The sequence below is a fragment of the Staurois parvus genome, unplaced genomic scaffold, assembly GCF_062004578.1.
Source record: "Staurois parvus isolate SC_StPar_1 unplaced genomic scaffold, SC_StPar_1.0 ptg002248l, whole genome shotgun sequence".
NCBI classification, from domain to species: domain Eukaryota; kingdom Metazoa; phylum Chordata; class Amphibia; order Anura; family Ranidae; genus Staurois; species Staurois parvus.
In genome coordinates, this window is record NW_028320044.1 from 105610 (window position 1) to 129883 (window position 24274).

At 43.5% G+C, this 24274-nt stretch overlaps 1 protein-coding gene across 1 annotated transcript in view; it reads right to left on the reverse strand.

The window, feature by feature from the left end:
- Positions 1 to 24274, reverse strand: part of LOC149431463 (glucagon receptor-like) — a 164696-nt gene that overhangs the window by 26484 nt on the left and 113938 nt on the right. The window contains exon 9 of the mRNA XM_089665583.1: positions 15319 to 15388. Within this exon, the coding sequence (XP_089521709.1) occupies positions 15319 to 15388 (70 nt within the window). The remainder of the gene's footprint in view (positions 1 to 15318; positions 15389 to 24274) is intronic.

Genomic DNA, 24274 nt, shown 5'->3' on the forward strand with positions numbered 1-24274 from the left:
AAGTGTCCTAATCCTTTATTAAAATAGCTCTCAATTGAAAGTTCAGTTCAATGCGTTTCACACAAGTCACAGTGCTATATATTACATACACACCTCAAAAACATTAAAGGAACACTATGAAAACTCATCAGATCTCAATGGGGAGAAGTCTCCTGCTGGATCTCTATACTGACATGGACAGGTTAATGTGTTCGGAACGTAAAGACGCCCCATTGTTTGATGGAAATGAAAATGATCGACCTACAGAGGACTGAATTCAAAGGACACCCCAAACATCAAAGTGAAAAAATGATGCAGCAGGCGAGTCCATTTGGCTGAAATGTTATTGCAGCATCTCAGAATGGTCCTCAGTGGTTTGTTTGGCCCCCATATGCTTGTATGCATGCCTGACAACATTGGGGCATGCTCCTAATGAGACCATGGGTGGTGTCCTGGGGGATATCCTCCCAGATCTGGACCAGGGCATCACTGAGTTCCTGGACAGTCTGAGGTGCAACCTGGTGGCGTTGGAAGGACCGAAAGATGACATCCCAGAGGTGTTCTGTCAGGTGAGCGTGGGGGCCATTCAATGATATCAATTCCTTCATCCTCCATGAACTGCCTGTATACTCTTGCCACATGAGGCCAGGCATTGTCCAGCACCAGCAGGAACCCAGGACCCACTGCACCAGGAGGAACCCAGCACCCACTGCACCAGGAGGAACCCAGGACCCACTGCACCAGTGTAGGGTCTGACAATGGGTCCAAGGATTTCATCCCCATACCTAATGGCAGTCAGGGTGCCATGGTCTAGCCTGTAGAGGTCTGTGGGTTCCTCCATGGATATGCCTCCCCAGACCATCACTGACCCACCACCAAAACGGTCATGCTGAACCATGTTACAGGCAGCAGAACGTTCTCCACGGCTTCTCCAGACCCTTTCACATCTGTCACATGTGCTCAGGGTGAACCTGCTCACATCTGTGAAAAGCACAGAGTGCCAGTGGTGGACCTGCCAATTCTGGTGTTCAATGGCAAATGCCAATCCAGCTCTATGGTGCCAGGCAGTGAGAACAGGGCCCACTAGAGGACATCGGGCCCTCAGGCCACCCTCATGAAGTCTGTTTCTGATTGTTTGGTCAGAGACATTCACACCAGTGGCCTGTTGCATACATACACACACACATACTTATATCACATAGGAAATTTAATTATGTAATTAATTCTGTTTAAAATTATACTAAAATATGATTTTGATACAAAAGCATGTCAGTTATTTACAAATTAAACTAAGACTTTTCTTTTTTAATGTGACAAAATCTGTATTTACAGAGCAACTCTTGGCTGTCATTTTAAAGGCCAGGAATGAGCCCACTAGTCCAAACGAGTCAGTGGTATTAAACCCAAAAGAAAACATTCATTATATTGCAGCTTACCAATTCTTGGATGTGATAGCTGCATTAGTTTTCTTTTTTAGACTTTCTTTCTTCTATTTTCATCTGGTGATCTGCCCATTAAATCTGTTGGTTTTCAAAACAAGTTCTTTTCCAGATGTATCAGTTATAGAGATGAGACAAACCATTTACCACTGACAGGGGTGCTTATAATGATCAGCTTTTATTTGTTTATCTAAAATATTTAAACTCAAAAGAAATAAACAGTTTGCTGTAACTAATTATAAGTGTGACCTGGAGTTTGGCTTCAATGTGTAAGTGTGTAAATCTGCTAGTACATCCAACACTCTCTCCCCTCCCTCCCAGACTGACAATGCTGGTCTCTGCTGTACCACCTGTGCTCCTTCATCCAGAGAGTAGTCACTCTATTACAGGATGTGTGTTACTGGTCAGATCACCAGGTGAAACGGGAAAAGCCTTAAACAAAAAAAATAAGAAGAAGAAAAAAGAAAGAAAAAAATGAATGCATCCACCACCACATCTAAGGATTGATATGCTGCAATATTTTTAATTTTTGGTTTTGGGTTTAACTGCTTCCTGTCCAGCCTATAGCAGAATGACGGCTGAGCAGGAGCTTTCCCATCCTGGGTGGACATCATAAAACGTCTTCCCAGAAGCGTGCTTCCTTTGTGCTCTAGCGGCTCTGCTGCAGCTTGATTTGTCCACCAGACACAGTGGATGACATCATTGTACTGGGCCAGCCAGTACAATCGCAGCAAACACATGACAGTTTTACACAATGACCTGCTTTCATTCATAGCCATTCATTGTGTACTATTGTGATGATCTTTGTGATTGGTCACAGTGATCACATGGTACATACAGGGCCAATCACATCGCAACTGTACAATGTGATAGCTGTGACCAATCATAGCTGTCACAATAGTACACCCTATGAATGAATGAATGCCATTCAAAAAATAATTGCTTATAATGTGATGGATTTGGTAAAATGTCTATTTCGTTTCCTATTGAATATATATATACACTTTTTTATACACATCTTTTTACATATTTACTTTTATACTTTAATACACTTTCTTTCCACATATTTATAAATGTTTAGCATGAATATATATATGTTGTGTGAATATTTTCTGCCTGCTGGGCTTTGTGGTACTTTAAGAAATCCTTGCTTAAGAAATATTTGCTCACAGGAACAGACCCCCTCCCATTGTGTGATTTGGAAGACAAAAGAATGTTTTTCTCTTTTTAAGATAAGACTGAAGAAGATCACACCTATACCATGACGGAGATTGTTTTCGTGTAAAGTGACCAATCAAAGACTAATATAATGCTTATGCTGTTATCACGTGATGTTCGCATCATTTTTCATATATAAACTCACGGTTTCATTTCAATAAATTAGAGAGAAGTTTTCACAGACCAAACGTGTCAGTGTGAGTTTCTTCATGTGCGCACATTCCAAAAGCTGGCCAGCATCATAATTTAGGACAGGAACAGATAAGCAATGGACAATTAGGTCCACTACTAAATCAATAACAGTGATCAACACTGTTATAAGCAATCAGTGCACAAAAAAAAAATCCTGATCACCTCCTCAGAATAGTACAGTGTCACTATGGTAACACTGCACCTCTCTGGTAACGGTTTGTAAAAAAAAACTGTAAAATAAAAAAAAAGAAAAAGAAAAACATTATTATTGTTATTAATAGATTTTGTTTCCTTCCGTCACCGGTCAGTATCCCTGATCACCGCCACACCAGTCAAACCGCGATCCTGCTGTGTGCTGAAATGCATAGGGGTGCCATTCAGAAAGAGCCCCACGTGTTTCGGAAGAGCAGCGTGATGCGGCTGCATATGGTTGCGGGTGTGGGAACAGGTGCGATTCTTGCACCCACAACCATCCTGCAGCCTGAGGGCAAAGGTGAACCCAGCGTTAAAGTGTGACAGTTGTCCAGTATTGAGGAGGTTAATTCCACATTCATGACAACCTGCTGCAATAAGTATCATTGTACGGAATGTTTCCTCCCAAGTGTTCTTATGGCCATGGTTCCTTTCATCTCTTTGATTTTTCTCTATCATCCATAACCTCTCTATCCTTACTCATAGAAATATTTAAAGTTCTATTCATAATAAGTATCGTCTTTATAACCTCTTTCTTTATATTGCTGCCATAGTTTTTCTGCAGAGGTTTTAAGAGGCTGCAAATCAACAACGACATTGTTTTATATAAAGAGGTTATATGGAAGATATTTTTTAATAAGAGTTGACAGGAATTGATAGAAAAGAATCAAAGAGATAAAGAACATTGACCAGCCAATACAGGGGGAAAATAATGATTTGACCCCCTGCAGATTTGATAAGTTTGCCCACTTACAAAGAAATGAGGGGTCTATAATTTTTAGCATAGATCTATTTTAAATGACAGAGACAGCATATCAACCGAAAATCCAGAAAAAACACATGATACGAATGTTATCAATTGAGTTGCAGTTCAGTGAGTAAAATAAGTATTTGATCCCCGAGCAAACCATGACTTAGTACTTGGTGGAGAAACTGTTGTTGATAAGCACAGAGGTGAGACGTTTCTTGTAGTTGGTTACCAGGTCGGCACACATCTCAGGAGGGATTTTGGTCCACTCTTCTTTACAGATCTTCTCTAAAGCCTTAAGTTTTCTTGGCTGTTAAATGGTCCCACTACAAAAAATATTGGTGAGTAGAATGAAACTGAAAGTCCTTAATCCAAAACCCTTGACCAGTGTTCACACCCGTTTGTGCTAGAATCACATACCGCACTCACCAGATATTGGTGAAGAAAATGCCTTATATATGGGCTCAGGAATCCTAGATCCCCTCAACTCAGTCTCCAAACACCAGGTCAAGATGGAAATCCCCCAATGCAGGTAAAGATGTATGCCTCAGAATCCCAAACTGTAGTTTTAATTAGCCTCCAACCTCCAGGACAACCAAAGATCACTCACCATAGGAAGATGATTGGTACAGAGGAAAAAATGTATATAGTGTAATACTGTGTCAAGGTCCTACCTTTTCCCAGAGATTGTGCAGCTTCATGTACTGGCGTCCATCTTGGATTTCTGCAGAGCATGGTGGGAGTCTTTTATGCCTTCAGGTCTCTGAGGTCCATCCCCCAGAGGGGTGTGGCTGAGTACATATAAGCCTGTGATCCGCACATGCTATTTGCACTTGTGTCTTGTGTCTTTGTGTTGCTACAGCTCTGTGTATACTCTCGTGACTCTTCTGGTATCTGACTCGGCTTGTGACTAGACCCTTCTCTGTGTTTTCCTTTGATCTGACCTTCCGTTGCTGCACCCGGCCCGTGACCTGTGATTCTTGTCTACTGTTCTGTACTGTTTTGTCCCATTGTTGTCGACCCGGCCTGCCTGACTACGCTATTGTCATTCCTACCAGCTACACGGCATTGGTGGTGGCCATTACCGCAGCCGGGGTGTCTTGGGGGCCGCGACCTGGTTCCTGGCTGCGTCAAGTCCATCCCCACCATCAGGGGCCCTGGTGAAGGGCAGCCTGGGACTTAGACTCTGCGCCCTGAGGGACTTCGGTCTGTTGGTGGTGGTTGTCGTCAGTCAGTGCGTTACCCTGCCACTAGGCCTACCAGTTCCACAGCCCTGCCCTGACATACTGCAAGACTCAAACAGGATGAATGCAAATACCAAACCACTCCCATCTTTAAAGAATGTAATCAGTATTTATTATTTATCTGGAGCCAAACCGCCACATCACCAGGGTAAAGATCTCACAGTCAGCGATACATGACAGCATGTTAGAATCCGCCCTCTAGCAAGATGGCCCCTGTGAGCACTGCATGCTGGCATGCGCTCCACTCACCGGAAGTGACGTGGTACGTTGGACGGCAAAGCCGGAAATGAGCCAACACCTCCTCCAGGGCGTTTTCACAGACAACGATATTCCGGTCCTCACTCTTAATAAAGTAAGTTTGAGATCCTCCCCCTTTATATCGGATTGGTCAGATACCATTAAAAAAAGATTCAGCTGCCAGGTATTTCTTATGCGGGATCCTTTTACAATACATATCACATACGTCGATTGAAATTCCAAGATGACATCTACTAATTTACTAGTAATGCAAAAATATCATTATTATTAAGCCTCACTCGATAACAACAATGCTCATTACAAATAACCACAATTTAAAACTAAAATTTTAATGAAAAACAAGAAATAAAATTATATACCGTATTTGCCGGCGTATAAGACGACCCCCCTACTTTTCCTGCTAAAATGTAGTGTTTGGGCTATACTCGCCGTATAAGACTACCCCTCTTCCAATGCACACCAGTGGGAGGAATAGTGCCCCATCATTGATGTCAGTGGGAGGAATAGTGCCCCATCATTGATGTCAGTGGGAGGAATAGTGCCCCATCATTGGTATCAGTGGGAGGAATAGTGCCCCATCATTGATGTCAGTGGGAGGAATAGTGCCCCATCATTGATGTCAGTGGGAGGAATAGTGCCCCATCATTGATGTCAGTGGGAGGAATAGTGCCCCATCATTGGTATTAGTGGCAGGAATAGTGCCCTATCATTGGTATCAGTGGAGGAATAGTGCTCCATCATTGGTGTCAGTGGGAGGAACAGTGCCCCATCATTGGTGTCAGTGGGAGGAATAGTGCCCCATCATTGGTATCAGTGGCAGGAATAGTGCCCCATCATTGGTATCAGTGGCAGGAATGGTGCCCCATCATTGGTATCAGTGGCAGGAATGGTGCCCCATCATTGGTATCAGTGGCAGGAATAGTGCCCCATCATTGGTGTCAGTGGGAGGAATAGTGCCCCATCATTGATGTCAGTGGGAGGAATGGTGTCCCATCATTGGTGTCAGTGAGGGGTGGAATAGTGCCCCATCATTGGTGTCAGTGGGGGGTGGAATAGTGCCCCATCGTTGGTGTCAGTGGGGGGGGGGGAATAGTGCCCCATCATTGGTGTCAGTGGGGGGGAGGAATAGTGCCCCATCATTGGTGTCAGTGGGGGGGGGAATAGTGCCCCATCATTGGTGTCAGTGGGGGGGAGGAATAGTGCCCCATCGTTGGTGTCAGTGGGAGGAATAGTGCCCCATCATTGGTATCAGTGACACCAATGATGGGGCACTATTCCTCCCACTGAGACTTGCTGACCCTGTTCTCGTATGGTGCTGCTGCAGCCAGCATATGTGGTTGCAGCAGCACCTCTACACAGAACACTTACCTGCTGCTCCGGCACTCAATTTTTGCGGGGCCGCTCGGCTCCGCCCCCTTGCCGGTGATTGGCCGCCTGTGTGCCTTTCCTGAGCTACAGTTCTGGCGGCCAATCACCGGTGAGGAGGCGGAGCCGAGCAGCCGCACGAACATCCAGTGGCCGAACTGAAGGAGACGCCGCGCTTCCTGGACCGGATCGTCGTGGGACTGGATCCAGGTAAGAGACATCAGCCCCTGCCCACCCCTGTACTTAATGCCGCAGCCCCCCTAAACATGTGTACCGGCGTATAAGATGACCCCCGACTTTTGAGAAGATTTTCAAGGGTCAAAAAGTCATCTTATACGCCGGCAAATACGGTATATATCTTTCTAAATATATATTACCCCCACAAAAACTAAATACATTTTTTTTTAATAAAAACATAAAAAGAAAATTTTAAAATAAAAATAAAAAATAAAAATATAAATATAAAAATAATACTCAAAACACCATAAATATTTGCAAAACCAGATAAGACTCTACCATCTGGAAAGGAAAAAATTTATATAAATGTCCACATTTAACCCTCTAGGAGCCAAAGTACCTAACTGATAGATCCATTTTGTTTCATTCTGTGACACAGACTTAACCAAATTGCAACCACGCCATGGGGCTCTAATTTTGTCTATGCCACAGAACACCAACGAAGATGGATCTCTATTATGAAATAACCTATAATGGTGAGATAGGTTATGATATTTAAAACCCTTTTTTATATTTCTGATATGTTCTCCCAATCTCATAGCTAGCTTACTTGTGGTTCTCCCTATATACTGGAGATGACATGGACATTCTAATAGATACGTTACGTGTGTACTTTCACATGAAATAAATTCTCCAATCATATGGGACATCCCATTAGCACGGGACTGAAAATGCGTGTATTTCTTATTTTTATTGCCTACATGCTTTTATCATATCCTACATGCTAAGCACCTCCCACACTCTATCTAAAAAAGTAAACTTTTTCAAGGGTTGGTTGTTTCCTATAAATGAATTTTGGTTTCTTAGGCAATAAATTCTTTAGTGAATCATCTCTCATTAATATAGGCCAGTGATTACTGATAATTTTTTCAATTAATTTATATTGTTTAGAAAACCCAGTGATGAAGACTAGATCACAGTTATCATTTTTCCTACTTTTTTTACACAATAAATCATCTCTATTCATCTTATTCACTTGTTTTAATGCATCAATTAGATTCTCTCTCTTATAACCTTTTTCTTCAAATCTTTGTAACACCATTTCTGACTGTATTTCAAAATCCCTATTATCATCACAATTACGTTTAATTCAAATTAGTTGGCTTTTAGGAATGGCATTCAACCAACTCCTATAATGGTAGCTGTGATTGGGGATGTACGCATTTCTGTAAACCTCTTTAAAATGAGTAAGGGTACATAATTTTCCCTGATCATAAAGGTTAGCCTGATCATATTAGCCACAAGAAAGCTATCTACGAGATTGGGAGAACATCTCAGAAATATAAAAAAGGGTTTTAAATATCATAGCCTATCTCACCATTATAGGTTATTTCATAATAGAGATCCATCTTCGTTGGTGTTCTGTGGCATAGGCAAAATTAGAGCCCCATGGCGTGGTCGCAATTTGGTTAAGTCTGTGTCACAGAATGAAACAAAATGTATCTATCAGTTAGGTACTTTGGCACCTAGAGGGTTAAATGTGGACATTGATATACATTGTTTCCTTTCCAATTGGTAGAGTCTTATCTGGTTCTGCAAATATTTATGGTGTTTTGAGTATTAGTTTTATATTTATATTTTTATTTTTTATTTTGGTTTTTATTTTTATTTATTTTTTTATTTTTCTTTAAAAAAAATTTTCTTTTTATATTATTATTTAATTTTTTTATATAATGTTTTTGGGGGTAATATATATTTAGGAAGATATATAATTTTATTTCTTGTTTTTCATTAAAATTGTAGTTTTAAATTGTGGTTATTTGTAATGAGCATTGTTGTTATCGAGTGAGGCTTAATAATAATGATATTTTTTGCATTGCTGGTAAATTAGTAATGTCATCTTGGAATTTCATTCGACGTATGTGATAAGTATTTTAAAAGGATCCCGCATAAGAAATAGCTGACAGCTGAATCGTTTTGTTAATGGTATCTGACCAACCCAGTATAAAGGGGAGGATCTCAAACTTACTATATTAAGGGTGAGGACCGGAATATCATTGTCTTTGAAAACGCCCTGGAGGTGGGGCAAAACGCGTTGGCTCATTTCCGGCTTCACAGTCCAACGTACCACATCACTTCCAGTAAGTGGAGTGCACGCCAGCGTGTGGCGCTCTCAGGGGCCATCTTGCTAGAGGGCGGATTCTAACATGCTGTCATGTATCTCTGACTGTGAGATCTTTACCCTGGTGATGTGGCGGTTTGGCTCCAGATAAATAATAAATGCTGATTACATTCTTTTAAGATGGGAGTGGTTTGGTATTTGCATTCATCCTGTTTGAGTCTTGCAGTATTACACTATATACATTTTTTCCTCTGTACCAATCATCTTCCTATGGCGAGTGATCTCTGGTGGTCCTGGAGGTTGGAGGCTGATTAAAACTACAGTTTGGGATTCTGAGGCATACGTCTTTACCTGCATTGGGGGATTTCCATCTTGACCTGGTGTTTGGAGGCTGAGTTGAGGGGATCTAGGATTCCTGATCCCTTACATAAGGTGTTTTCTTCACCAATATCTGGTGAGTGCGGTATGTGATTCTAGCACAAACAGGTGTGAACACTGGTCAAGGGTTTTGGATTAAGGACTTTCAGTTTCATTCTACTCACCAATATTTTTTGGAGTGGGACTATTTAACAGCCAAGAAAACTTAAAGATTTAGAGAAGATCTATAAAGAAGAGTGGACCAAAATCCCTCCTGAGATGTGTGCCGACCTGGTAACCAACTACAAAAAACGTCTGACCTCTGTACTTATCAACAACAGTTTCTCCACCAAGTACTAAGTCATGGTTTGCTTGGGGATCAAATAATTATTTTACTCACTGAACTGCAACTCAGTTGATAACATTCGTATCATGTGTTTCTTTTTTTATTTTCGGTTGACATGCTGTCTCTGTCGTTTAAAATAGATCTATGATAAAAATTATAGACCCCTCATTTCTTTGTAAGTGGGCAAACTTACAAAATCTGCAGGGGATCAAATCATTATTTTCCCACTGTATGTGTCACTGAACATCATGAGAATATAAAAAGAATCATACAAGGTACTTTGTATTTTGATTCTGTTTATTCTGAAATTGTGAAAATTGGTGAGAACATTGTAGGAAAAAGAGCCCCCATTAGGTATGTACTTATCCCCTAGTAAGGCTTTTAAAAAGAAACAGTACCTGGCTAACCCTAAACTCACACCTGAGTGTTTTCTGTAGCACTTTGCAGAAACACAGTGCAGTCATTTAACATGATTTCCTATGGGATATGTTCACACCTGTGCGTTTTCACCTGGTTTGTTTTTTGGAAAGGTCGGCAATTAAATAAAAAAAAAATAAAAAAAATGGCGTGGGGTCCCCCCTAACTCCATACCAGACCCTTATCCGAGCATGCAGCCCGGCAGGTCAGGAAAGGGGGGGGGGGGAGAGCGAGCCTGTGCTGTATTGGATGGATATTACACTCAGGGGCGGACTGACAACTCATGGGGCCCCCGGGGATTAGGGGATCATGGGGCACCTGCGTCCTTGCCCAAACTCAAAAAAGCCTATGAAAAAGGTACCAGGGGCATCTCATGGGTCCCCCTACTGACCCTGGGCCCTCGGGAAGTGCCCGAGTTTCCAAATGGTCAGTCCGCCCCTGGTTTGTCATTGAGGATAAATGCGATTTGAGAGTTTTCTTCTTGTAAGCACATTTTTAATAAAATAAACCATTTATATAATTTACTACACTATATGGTCTCTCTATCTATTTTGAACTATGATATGATGCTTATTGAGATTGGAGATTGGATCAGTATGGATTAAGAGAAGCCATCTCACATCTATTTATGCTATTGGACATCTGTAGTCGGGTAAGGTGCATGGTTTGGAAGGTGGTGGAGAGTGATTTTTTTCATTTCCCTAAGTGGTGTTGAAGAGTGGAGCACTTACCTCATGTTTAAAAGATATACTATGATGCGTTTTTTTCAGAAGTACCCTTTATAAGGATGATGATGCATCCGTAGGATCGGCGTGAGTGGATCTTTATGGGGAATGGGATGTAAAGCTATATAAAGTATTTTTTAGGGTGAGAATATTTCATTCACTGGGTGATTTCTTATTTTTGATCATAAGTGCACATTGCTAATTGATTTTGCTATATATACATTTTTGAGGATAATGCACTATATGTAGCTATTTGTTCTTTTTTTGAGGTACACGTGGACACATAAGAATTGTTTTTTGGAGATGGATCAAGTTTATGTATGATATTTTGAAGATTCACAAACGCTGAGGAGGTTTTTGACTTTAGACTTTCTGGGGAGAAGGTGTGACTTTTTGTGCATCTAGGGGATTTATTTAATTGTATTTTATTTATTTCACTTTGTTAAGAGATTTTTTGAGTTTACTGATTATTGATATTCATACAGCTGGCACAGACACAAGCATACACCCAGGGCCACTATTAGATATCCACTGTACAGCATACCTGACAGCCCCCTACCACCACCAGAGAAAATATCCAAATTATATTTATGGTAAAAATACAGTAAAAACGTTATTAATGGACACAATGCCAACCATATTCCTGTGAAATCTAAATGATAAAACTGTACTGAGTTCATAAATAAAGCTGTGTGTGTAATTGAGGTCTTGGGGCTCATTCACATGGGTGCTGTGGCCTGCAGAGCGTGAATCAGTGGTTTGTTTTTGTGGCTGTCGCCGTTTGCAGGCAACCTATGTCACATTATGGAAATGCTGCAGGTCCTAATTTGACAGGCATATGGGTGCAGGTGTACAGCCCTGAACACAGACAGTGAGCATTCAGGGCCACTTCCCCATGCCTGCACACCTGTCAGATGATAACCTGTGTTCATACAGCTGCTGTGTCCCCATAGTGTAACAGGTGGCTCCAGCCACATGAACAAACCCCTCATTCATGCTGTGCATGCCAGACGACCTGTGTGAATGGAGCATTTTTTACTTTTTTTGTTCCCCAGCCCATTAATTTCAATGGGCTGCCTAACGTGTGGGAACATGCAAAAATACTGCAGGCATATTATTTTAAAAGTGAGTTGCACCTAACCGCACAGTAGTGTGGTGCCATGTGTTGAATGCATCTGTGTTTACTAGACGTGTGGAGGTGCAATTAAGTTTGCATCATGGTACCCGCGCAAATCTGCAAAGGGAATTGCATTTCTTTGCTGTGCAGGAAAATGTGTGCTCTTGCATATGTTTCTGCACCACAAATTGTGTGAACAAGTCCTAAGGTCAGTTCACACTATAGAAACAGTCTAGATGTGTTCCAGATGCATTTTTGCATGTACTTTTTTTTATGCATTTAGCGTGTTCCAGTACATTTTGGATGCATTTTCAACGAGTTCCAGTGCATTTTTTTATGCATTCCAGTTAATTTATTCCCCTCTATTTTTCTTCAATTTAATTAGGGACATGTGCGTTTTAGTGCGTTCCAGGGCGTTTTACCGCGTTCCAGTACAGTTCTATGCATTAACAATGCAGCCTGTTTGACTTTTTTGGCAGCACCTGCAACGCACTGGAACCTCAAGCACTGATGTGAACTATGACATAGACAACCATATAACCTTCTTTTTGTGTGTTTTGCATGCAGAAAAAGCAACTGAAATGCATTTGGTGTGAACTGGCCTTAAAGGTTATTATAGGTAAAGGAACGGGACTGAGCAGGAATTGTGAATTCAATCAGACTAGTGGTGAGATACAATCAGGAATCATATAATAATACCAGATCTGAGCTGGAGGTGATAGGAAATGAGACACATTAACAAGATCAGGAAATAAATAGTTAAATAAAAAGAGTGGGGCGGTGATACATAGATTTGCAGATGGAACAGGTGATGACGGGGGGGGGGGGGGGGGGGGTAGGGGGTCAAGTTGTATAAGGAGAGAGATTTAAGAGGAAAGAAACAAAGTTGTAATGAAATACAAACAGAAGGAAAATTGAAAGCTTCAAACTTGTCAGAAGAACAGGACGCAGGTAAGATTCACTCCCTCTCCACTTTATTTTCAGTAGCCAGAATCTTAATTGATTGATCAATATTCCTGGCACTGACAGAATCCTGGAAATTGACCTCCATATTTCAGGCCTTCAAAATAGTTTGTAATGTCAAGGAGCTTACAATCTAAGGCCAGAAACTCAGACATATACTTGGCCCAATGAACCTAACAGCATGTCTTTGGAGTGTTGGCAGAAACATACCCACACAGAGAAAGCATGCAAACTCCAGACAGGTGCAGCCATGACTGGGATTAGAACCCCTGACCCAAGTGCTGCAAGCCCTGAGTGCTAACCACTAGGCCACTGTAACAGACAGACTGAGCTGGAATGTAGAATAGTTACATGATTAAAGAGAATGAAAATATATAATTATATTGGGAAATTAGAACTGGACATTCAAATTATTTGAGAAATAAGTTTGAAAATGTTTGACATTTGAAAATAGGATGTATGACTTTGTAGCATTCATTAGGAAATGCATACGTTGTCCCATCATTTTTGGAGGAAAAAAAAAGCAAGAACATAGATAGACATAATAGATTCAACAATCTCAACAAATACAGAGAAAAAGTTATTTAAAAAACACAGTGGCATTTACTTAGCTGGCACGCAAATGGGACAAAGCCCTAGTGACCATATTCAACATTGCTCCTAGAAATGCGCCTAAGCTGATTTCGTATTTACAAACAGAACCATATCTATAAGATAGGCACTTTTCAGTCAGCTTGCTTGGTACTTTTCTGAACACAGAAAGGTCTAAATTGATTGAGTTGAGTCTGCCTGCATCTTCAGCATCTGCTGGTAGATTCGATTCTCAGTAAATCAGGGCCTTAGCCTCCATCGATCACCTTCCCTTTCATAATGTCACTATATATATATTGTAATCTGGGGTAGCTCTGGAATGACTGCCAGACAGTTTGGTGAATGCAAAACAGTTCATTTATTTGGATCACAGGTAAACAAAAAGACAGCTTGCTTCAGCCAAAGTCTATAAACAGTCCAACATCTGGTATCAGAAGCTAAACCACAAGCTCACCGGTAATCTTTGGTCCCATTCAAGGGTTAGACTCTTCCATAGTAAGGGTGCCAGGCAAAGCCACATTGAAGGGTCAGCAGCCCGTGTCTGAGAACTCCCACTTGCCACACAGTCTCTCTCCCATTCTCTTCCCTGACACACCTGTTGATTTCCCTCTGCTGCCATTCAAGCCTAACTCACCTGGGACTTAACCCCTTTGGGATCAAAGTCCTGGTAGGACTCTAATACAAATGTAACCATCTAGAGAGTACTGCAATGTCTCTGCAATTGTCACCCTTAACGAGACCACATTCCAAGTATCGGGAAATGTATCTGTCATCCAGGACAGATTTCTGGTGTCCTGTGCATATCCTCTCCCTCTGCCTTGGCGCGGAGGTGTCTGAGGCAATGTGGGACACCCTACAGTGTACCCTAGAGAGAGTGTCCCCATTTTGGCTTTGCTTTCCTGGTCTGTGTTCAACTACAAATGCAATGCCAAAAAATAATCTGGTAACTCTGGCATTTGTGTATTTATTCTGTCTCATTCAGGTCAATGGGGCATGGTCTGACACCAGGCGAAGCTTCCTACCGAGAAGAAATAGCGTAGTGAGTCCAGCGCCCACTTAATGGCCAGGCACGTCTGCTCCCTTTGTGTGAAGTCCCTGATGTTCCTGTCAATCCCTCTGCTTTCCTATTAAGAACTGACTGCACTAGGCATGAGAGCACAGCATGGTCAGTTCTCTAACTGTACTGAACACTCCTCCAATGGTCCTCCAATGGTCAGACTTCTGCTGACACACTACCCCCCCCCCCATACTGCCATTCTCTGGGAAGATCAATGTGCTGCCACTTCTCCTGCCCCATCTCTCTAAGCTCTTTATACAGCTGATAACAGAGGGTATGTGATCACATATAAAAAAAAGGATATTTATAATTTTGTTTAATGCTATGCCTTTCATTTCTATTTTAAACTGAATGGGTGAGCAGATCTAAGACAATAAGATGTCATGATACACATTATTTGGGTTAACTATTATCAAATAGGCGCAAAAAACTGTCAAATCAAATCGAGCTCCTACTCAGTACATTAGATTTGTGGAGTACAATGGTTGAAAAGCATCTCTAGTAAATGTGACCAACTTGAAAAAGAGGATGTCACCACTCAACTGACACGTTGCTTAGGTAGTGTAAGTGTATGTAGCCTCAGCCAATACCACTCCAGCCACACTGGAGCCTCATTGGCTGAGGCCACATACACTTATACTACCTAAGCACCAGGTCGGTTGAGTGGCGACGTATCCTCTCTTTCATGTTGGACCCAAATTTCGGAATGGTACATTGAGGGAGATGCTTGCTCCCTCAACTATATGACCAGCAAGGAAATCTTTCAGCTTGGAGCGGTACTACAAGTCTTGTGCATATCTGACCAACTCACCACAGAAGCCAGCAGGATGGGGCTGTGGATTACCCACCAGTATGCCATGTTGCCATTAAAGGCCCAACATCTGGAAAAGAAACAGTTCAACCAGTTAGAGAATTTTGATAAACTGGTGGCCTATGATCCAACTTATAATGGTGGTTTTTGGTGTGCAGAATAATGGTAATTAATGGCTTAATAGTGACCTATGCATGAGGGCTAGCTATGGAATATGGTGCATGATGTAAAAATGGCATATAATTTCTGATACAACAGTTGCCTATAGTCCAATGGTGGCCTGTAGTCTTTGAGCGGACAGTGGTCTATGAATTATGGTCTAATAGTGACCTAGGGTCTGATGGTGGCCTGTGGTTTATGGTCTGATGATGACCTGTGGGCTATGGTCTTCTGGTGACAAACAGTCTATGTTCTGCTGGTGCACAAGTCAGAATAGAAAAAGGTCCGGCAACAAGGAAGTTAAAAATCTGTGGAATCTTTATTAAGCATTGATCAAGACATAAAAGTGGAATCCAATACAGAGCAGGTTTGACATGTTTCAACCCCTTCCTGGGTCTTAGTCATGATGGTGACCTATAATCTATGTTCCAAGGGTCATGTCACACCAGAATCTTTTTAGAAGAGATTTGGGACCAATACACATCTTTATGTTGATTGTACCTGGCTACAATACTTTCCTGACACCAATATGGCAGCATGCATGTGATATATCTCCGCCCCTATATCCACCCACAGCACCTGTGTATATCTATAAAAGTCTGACTGAGAGCAACCTCCCCCATTCTCCTTTTTGTCCTCAAGATCTCCACCTGCAAGACTGTGATATTGCAATAGTTCCCTACCTGCCGACTGAGTCGGAGTCCGCCTAGATTCAGCCTCTCCCAGGCAGAGTCCTGCATCTTAGGCTGCTGACTGCACCAACAAGGTGGGGAGTCCCTTCTGGTGGTCTTTTGGGGCTGAGGAGTTCTTTAACCAGAGATGTCAGAACCTCATGTGCTGCATCTGAGCTGGTGTTTGTTAGCTTCAGTCCATGCTCTGTGTGTTTCTCTGCACACCTGAGCAGAATCATGGTGCTGGAGTTAGTGCTGCCTTTTTCTTTTCTCCCACAGCTTTATGCTATCCCTTTTTGTCTTCCTCCCCTGCCTCTACGTTCATTAGATTTTGTCATTTTTCCTTTGTGATAGTGATTTGAGGGTTTTTCTTTTGTCAGCAGTTTTTCCTTTCACTTGTGGCCAGCTTGTATACACGATCTGGTCCAGGGTTTGTGGCTGTTTCTGGTCTCATGGCTGGCTATGGCATCCATCCATACACTGTGCAGAGGGCCTCTTGTGGCGACCATCTTTAAGGCATGTCCAGCCTTACGCATGTGCAAGGTGGGTTTGTACTGGAAACCTCTTCTGTTTTCCCTTGCTTATGCTGCAGATGAATGAGGAGAGGGAGATGATTCTGGCACATGTCTATGATCTGTTTGCTTCTATCTCTGAGTCTTTCATTTTACTTTCTGCGCAGGGCTGACATCCTTGCTCCAACATGAGCCTTCTGCCACATAACGAAGACCTCCATGTGCTCAGGTAGGGACCATCAGTGTGGGAAGTAAGAAGAGGAAAAAGAGGGCCTTTCTATGAGCGTGGCCTTCATCTTCTAGTACAACCCAGCTCACGCTTGCTTAGAGGGCCAGTTCACACTGCATGCTTTTCAGCTGCTTTTTTTTCTGCATCAGCAATGCTCAGAAAGTAGGTTACATGGTTGTCAATGTCATAGTTCACATCAGTCCTTGCAGTTCCAGCTGTAGAAAAAGAAGTAGAACAGGCTGCATTTTTTTCTGCACAGAACTGTACTACAACGCGGTGGAACACACCAAAAGCACACTGGACTGCACGTGTCCCTATTTCAATTGAAGCAATAGAGAGAGGGGAAAAAATGCACTAATACATAAAAACGCACTGGGATGAATCAAAAATGCACCGGAATGTGGCAAAAACGCATAAAAAATGTGTATGCAAAAATGCATCCGGAACACATCTAGACTGCGTTTCTATAGTGTGAACCAGCCCTAAGGTCAAGCTAAAATAGTGTTGCCATGGCATGACGAGTCCAGTGGCTCTTCCAGCCACGCGGGTCTCACCCAGGATGCACACAAGTTCCCAGTGAGTGTTGGCATCTCTGCTTCCCTGAGCTCTAAGGGTGACAAAGCATAGAGAGTGCTGAGCCTGTAGAGGGGACCTAATACCAGACTAACATGTCTGATATTGCCACTGAAACCTCTCTAAGGACAAAGGAGGCTGGGAGTCAGCAAGTCATGGTCCTTCATGAACAAATAGTTAATGATCCTCTGAGTTCTCCAACCACTTATGCCAGCAGACTCTAGGCACAACGTCAAGGATGTAGCCCTGCAGAGCAGTACAGGATACCACAGCCCTCCTTACCAAGGAGGCCCCAAGCCCATCATAGCCATCTTTAATCCTGGCTCTGGAGGCACCTTTATCCAAGGCATTCACTTTTGCCTTGCACCTGGCTTCACCAGACATAGAAAAAGGTCAATCATCCTCCTTGAAAAGGCTAAGCAGGGTTCAAGTGCCTCTTGGGTCCATTCATTCATTAGGGTAGCAGGCCCAGAACAGGATGACCCAGATGACTGCCTTTCGAAGTCAGAACATCACGTTTTCAAGGCACAGCCTTCCACTCTCCCCAATGAATAGAAGGATGAAGAGGTTGTTTCAAGAGGAGTGGCAATAGTGGCATGAAGTTTTTCATTAGAAAGCAGCTGCAAAATGTATACCCTATCGAGGAGGAAACCGCCACTTCTATGTTGAAGATAATGGCATGGCCACATGCTAACATACTTGACGTGTATTGCAGTAACACATTACAGCACTGCACTCCACTGCAAAGATGTGGACAATACTAAACTACCTGTTTAATGCCCTATGAAAAGTGACTACATGGGATCACTTTTCAGAGGAGCAGCTATGTTATCTGCACATGCAAACGAGCCCTAATGCTCTTGTTTGACAAGCCGCTCTGTATACCAATCAGCATCCCTAAGCACTATTTCAAGAGCTGTCAATGGTTAGTTTGGCCTTCCTCTTCATAGGAGGTCAAGGCTCAGGTGAGTTCTCTCGGCTAGTTTGACCCATGTTACATTTCAAGACTCAAGACTATTTCACCAAAATGAGAAACTTCAAGAGCTGGTGTAACAGTGTACAAAGGCACCTTTCTGAAGAAAGAACAGCCATGGTCCATTTCGTTCCTTTCAACCCCTAATACAAGGCTAATAGAGACCAGGTCCAGCGCTCACCTCCTGCTGTGTGACTATGCCCAAAGCATGTGGCAGGAGGAGTGGCAGTGATGCTTCCTGAAGACAAGCGGGAAGCACCGCTGACACAGGGACACCTCCTTGGCCGGCCGCTGCACTGAAGACACTGTGACAGGTCTGTAGTGGCAGTGGATGGGGCTGCCTCTTTGCTGGATGGGGCTGCCTCTTTGCTGGATGGGGCTGTCTCTTTGCTGGACTGGGCTGTCTCTTTGCCCAGTTGGGTCCAGCACAGAGACATCACAATCCAGCAAAGAGACAGCCCAGTCAAAGAAGGGACATCCCCATCCAGCAAAAAGACATCCCTGTCCAGCAAAGAGACATCCCTTCTTAGCCATATGAAGATGTCTCTTTGGTGGATTGGGTCATCTTTTTGAATATATAGGGGGCACTGTGATTAGATCTCTAGGGGCACTGTAATGTAAAGGGACACTGTGATATAAAGGGGACTGCGCTGTAAAGGGGCACTGTAATTAATTTATATCACAGTGCCCCTTTATATTCCAGTGTGGAGGACCGACTCCGTGAATATTCCATCACCAACTGCTCCCGTGAATGCCCTTGTGACCCCTCCCCCCTGTGAATATGTCTGCTCAGTCTAAAATGTCCAGGCCTATTTTTTGCCCCAGTCCAGGCCTGGTGCCTTCTATGGTAAAACTCGGTTACTTTTGGTGGTTCAGACATCGCCCTCTAGAGTTATTCTTCATCCAAACCAGAGTAACATTTTCTGCTCAAGAGGTGGATGTCCTCCTTCAGTACATCAATAATATGACTAGAGATGAGCGAATCGAAGTAGGCGAAGTGGAATTCGAGTCGAATATTGGAAAATTTTCGATTCGCGCCGAATCCGAAAAATAGCCTACTTCGGACGCGCGAATCGAAATTTTTCCTAAAATGGCGGCGGACATGTGCGGCGACGGAGCGGGGATGTCTGGGAAGGCGCGCAGACAAGGCGCGCTGACCCATAATGCATTCCTTAATGACGTGATTGCATTAGCCAATCAGCAGCCAGCCAGCCAGCACTGTGTAATGGTCGAGCTATAAATAGCGGCCATTTTAGAATTCTTCATTTGCCTCCAGTCATTCAAGAGAGGCAGACCGCTCTGTATTAGGGACAGAGTTAGGGCCACAGAAACGTTACTTGGGGACAGAGAAACGTTACTTAGGGACAGAGAAACATTACTCAGGGACACAGAATTGTTAATGAGGGCCACAGAATCGTTACTTAGGGCCAAAGAAACGCTAGTTAGGGCCACAGAATTGTTACTCAGGGACAGACAGAATTGTTACTGAGTGCCAGAGAATTGTTACTTAGGGCCACAGAAACGTTAGGGCCACAGAAACGTTAGTTAGGGCCACAGAATTGTTACTCAGGGTCAGACACAGAACTGTTACTTAGGGCCACAGAACTGTTACTTAGGGCCACAGAACTGTTACTTAGGGCCACAGAACTGTTACTTAGGGCCACAGAACTGTTACTTAGGGCCACAGAACTGTTACTTAGGGCCACAGAAACGTTACTTAGGGCCACAGAATTGTTACTCAGGGACAGACACAGAATTGTTACTGAGGGCCACAGAACTGTTACTTAGGGCCACAGAAACGTTAGTTAGGGCCACAGAATTGTTACTCAGGGTCAGACACAGAACTGTTACTTCGGGCCACAGAACTGTTACTTCGGGCCACAGAACTGTTACTTCGGGCCACAGAACTGTTACTTCGGGCCACAGAACTGTTACTTCGGGCCACAGAAACGTTATTAGGGCCACAGAATTGTTAATCAGGGACAGACAGAATTGTTACTGAGTGCCAGAGAATTGTTACTTAGGACCACAGAAACGTTAGTTAGGGCCACAGAATTGTTACTCAGGGACAGACACAGAATTGTTACTGAGGGCCACAGAACTGTTACTTAGGGCCACAGAAACGTTATTAGGGCCACAGAATTGTTACTCAGGGACAGACAGAATTGTTACTGAGTGCCAGAGAATTGTTACTTAGAGCCACAGAAACGTTAGTTAGGGCCACAGAATTGTTACTCAGGGACAGACACAGAATTGTTACTGAGGGCCACAGAACTGTTACTTAGGGCCACATAAACGTTATTAGGGCCACAGAATTGTTACTCAGGGACAGACAGAATTGTTACTGAGTGCCAGAGAATTGTTACTTAGGGCCACAGAAACGTTAGTTAGGGCCACAGAATTGTTACTCAGGGACAGACACAGAATTGTTACTGAGGGCCACAGAACTGTTACTTAGGGCCACAGAAACGTTACTTAGGGCCACAGAATTGTTACTCAGGGACAGACACAGAATTGTTACTGAGGGCCACAGAATTGTTACTGAGGGCCACAGAACCGTTAATCAGGGACACAGAATTGTTACTGAGGGCCACAGAACCGTTACTTAGGGCCACAGAATTGTTACTCACGGACAGACACAGAATTGTTTCTTGAGGGCCACAGAATTGTTTCTTGAGGGCCACAGAATTGTTTCTTGAGGGCCACAGAATTGTTTCTTGAGGGCCACAGAATTGTTTCTTGAGGGCCACAGAATTGTTTCTTGAGGGCCACAGAATTGTTTCTTGAGGGCCACAGAATTGTTACTGAGGGCCACAGAATTGTTACTGAGGGCCACAGAATTGTTACTGAGGGCCACAGAATTGTTACTGAGGGCCACAGAATTGTTACTGAGGGCCACAGAATTGTTACTGAGGGCCACAGAATTGTTACTGAGGGCCACAGAATTGTTACTGAGGGCCACAGAACCGTTACTTAGGGCCACAGAACCGTTACTTAGGGCCACAGAACCGTTAATCAGGGACACAGAAACGTTAATCAGGGACACAGAATTTATACTGAGGGCCACAGAATTGTTACTGAGGGCCACAGAATTGTTACTGAGGGCCACAGAATTGTTACCGAGGGCCACAGAATTGTTACCGAGGGCCACAGAATTGTTACCGAGGGCCACAGAATTGTTACCGAGGGCCACAGAATTGTTACCGAGGGCCACAGAATTGTTACCGAGGGCCACAGAATTGTTACCGAGGGCCACAGAATTGTTACCGAGGGCCACAGAATTGTTACCGAGGGCCACAGAATTGTTACTTGGGGCCACAGAAACGTTAATCAGGGACACAGAATTGTTACTGAGGGCCACAGAACCGTTACTTAGGGCCACAGAACCGTTACTTAGGGCCACAGAATTGTTACTCAGGGACACAGAATTGTTACTGAGGGCCACAGAACTGTTACTGAGGGCCACAGAATTGTTACTCGGACAGACACAGAATTGTTACTCAGGGACACAGAATTGTTACTGAGGGCCACAGAACCGTTACTTAGTGCCACAGAAACGTTAATCAGGGACACAGAATTGTTACTGAGGGCCACAGAACCGTTACTTAGGGCCACATAAATGTTAATCAGGGACACAGAACCGTTACTTAGGGCCACAGAACCGTTACTTAGGGCCACAGAATTGTTACTGAGGGACACAGAATTGTTACTGAGGGACACAGAATTGTTACTGAGGGACACAGAATTGTTACTGAGGGCCACAGAACCGTTACTTAGGGCCACAGAAACGTTAATCAGGGACACAGAATTGTTACTGAGGGCCACAGAACCGTTACTTAGGGCCACAGAATTGTTACTCGGACAGACACAGAATTGTTACTCAGGGACACAGAATTGTTACTGAGGGCCACAGAACCGTTACTTAGTGCCACAGAACCGTTAATTAGGGCCACAGAATTGTTACTCACGGACAGACACAGAATTGTTTCTTGAGGGACACAGAATTGTTACTGAGGGCCACAGAACGTTACTTAGGGCCACAGAATTGTTACTCAGGGACACAGAACCGTTACTTAGGGCCACATAAACGTTAATCAGGGACACAGAATTAAATAAACTTATATATAAAATCTATATATAAAATCGAGCGCAGTGTATAGGTGTAAGTACGGTAGCTGCTTGCACAAAAAGGCACCTCGGGAACCTCCAAAGTAATTGATAAAGAATGAGAGTGCAGCGCTAACCCAAATAGCGATTAAACATATGATAGACCACATATGATAGTGGATCAGTAAAATGTCAGTGTAAGTTCATCAGATGTGCTGAAAATGCATACAGTCTCCAATATGTAAAAAACCAAAAGTAGTGACTTTCAGAAATGATAATAGCCAAATAATGCACTAACCAGATAGCGCATATTAAAGCGCATGGAGCATTTAAGACCTGCCCCTGGTGCTCAGCCACTGTATCACTGGAGCCAGGAGATGTCATCTATAGGGTGACCACTAGATGTCATCTATCCGGATGGAAGCTGAGTCCAGTGGCTGGACTCAGCTTCCATCCGGATAGATGACATCTAGTGGTCACCCTATAGATGACATCTCCTGGCTCCAGTGATACAGTGGCTGAGCACCAGGGGCAGGTCTTAAATGCTCCATGCGCTTTAATATGCGCTATCTGGTTAGTGCATTATTTGGCTATTATCATTTCTGAAAGTCACTACTTTTGGTTTTTTACATATTGGAGACTGTATGCATTTTCAGCACATCTGATGAACTTACACTGACATTTTACTGATCCACTATCATATGTGGTCTATCATATGTTTAATCGCTATTTGGGTTAGCGCTGCACTCTCATTCTTTATCAGGGACACAGAATTGTTACTGATGGCCACAGAACCGTTACTTAGGGCCACATAAACGTTAATCAGGGACACAGAATTGTTACTGAGGGCCACAGAACCGTTACTTAGGGCCACAGAATTGTTACTCACGGACAGACACAGAATTGTTTCTTGAGGGACACAGAATTTTTACTGAGGGCCACAGAACCGTTACTTAGGGCCACATAAACGTTAATCCGGGACACAGAATTGTTACTGAGGGCCACAGAACCGTTACTTAGGGCCACGTAAACGTTAATCAGGGACAGACACAGAATTGTTACTGAGGGACACAGAATTGTTACTGAGGGCCACAGAACCGTTACTTAGGGCCACATAAACGTTAATCAGGGGGACACAGAATTGTTACTGAGGGCCACAGAAACGTTACTTAGGGCCACATAATTGTTACTCAGGGACAGACACAGAATTGTTACTGAGGGACACAGAATTGTTACTGAGGGACACAGAACCGTTACTTAGGGCCACAGAATTGTTACTCAGGGACAGACACAGAATTGTTACTCAGGGACACAGAATTGTTACTCAGGGACACAGAATCGTTGAATTAAAGAGTATGTCAGACAACATGCAGAGGAGTGGCAGAGGAGGCAATGTTTTAGGAGCGAGCAGACGTGGCAGCAGAGGAAGGGGTCGAGGCAGCACTATTCGCAGCCAGAGGCCAGTGCTCCCGGTGTCATCCAGCGGTCGTGTCTCCACCGACAACCCTGCCGTCATCGATTGGTTGGCTCGGTCGTCTTCCTCCTTCCCAGGTCACCTCTGACACCTACAGCCAACGGTCGGTGGGTACGTCAGACACAACCGTTAGTTGGCATGGCCCGGGACCAAGCCCACTGAAATCACGTGTCCTCTACCTGCCCCTGTCCTTTGGTGTTCCCTCACCAAGCGAAGTATCGCATGCTGTGGGCTCAGCCCCACTGTACAGTGAGGAAG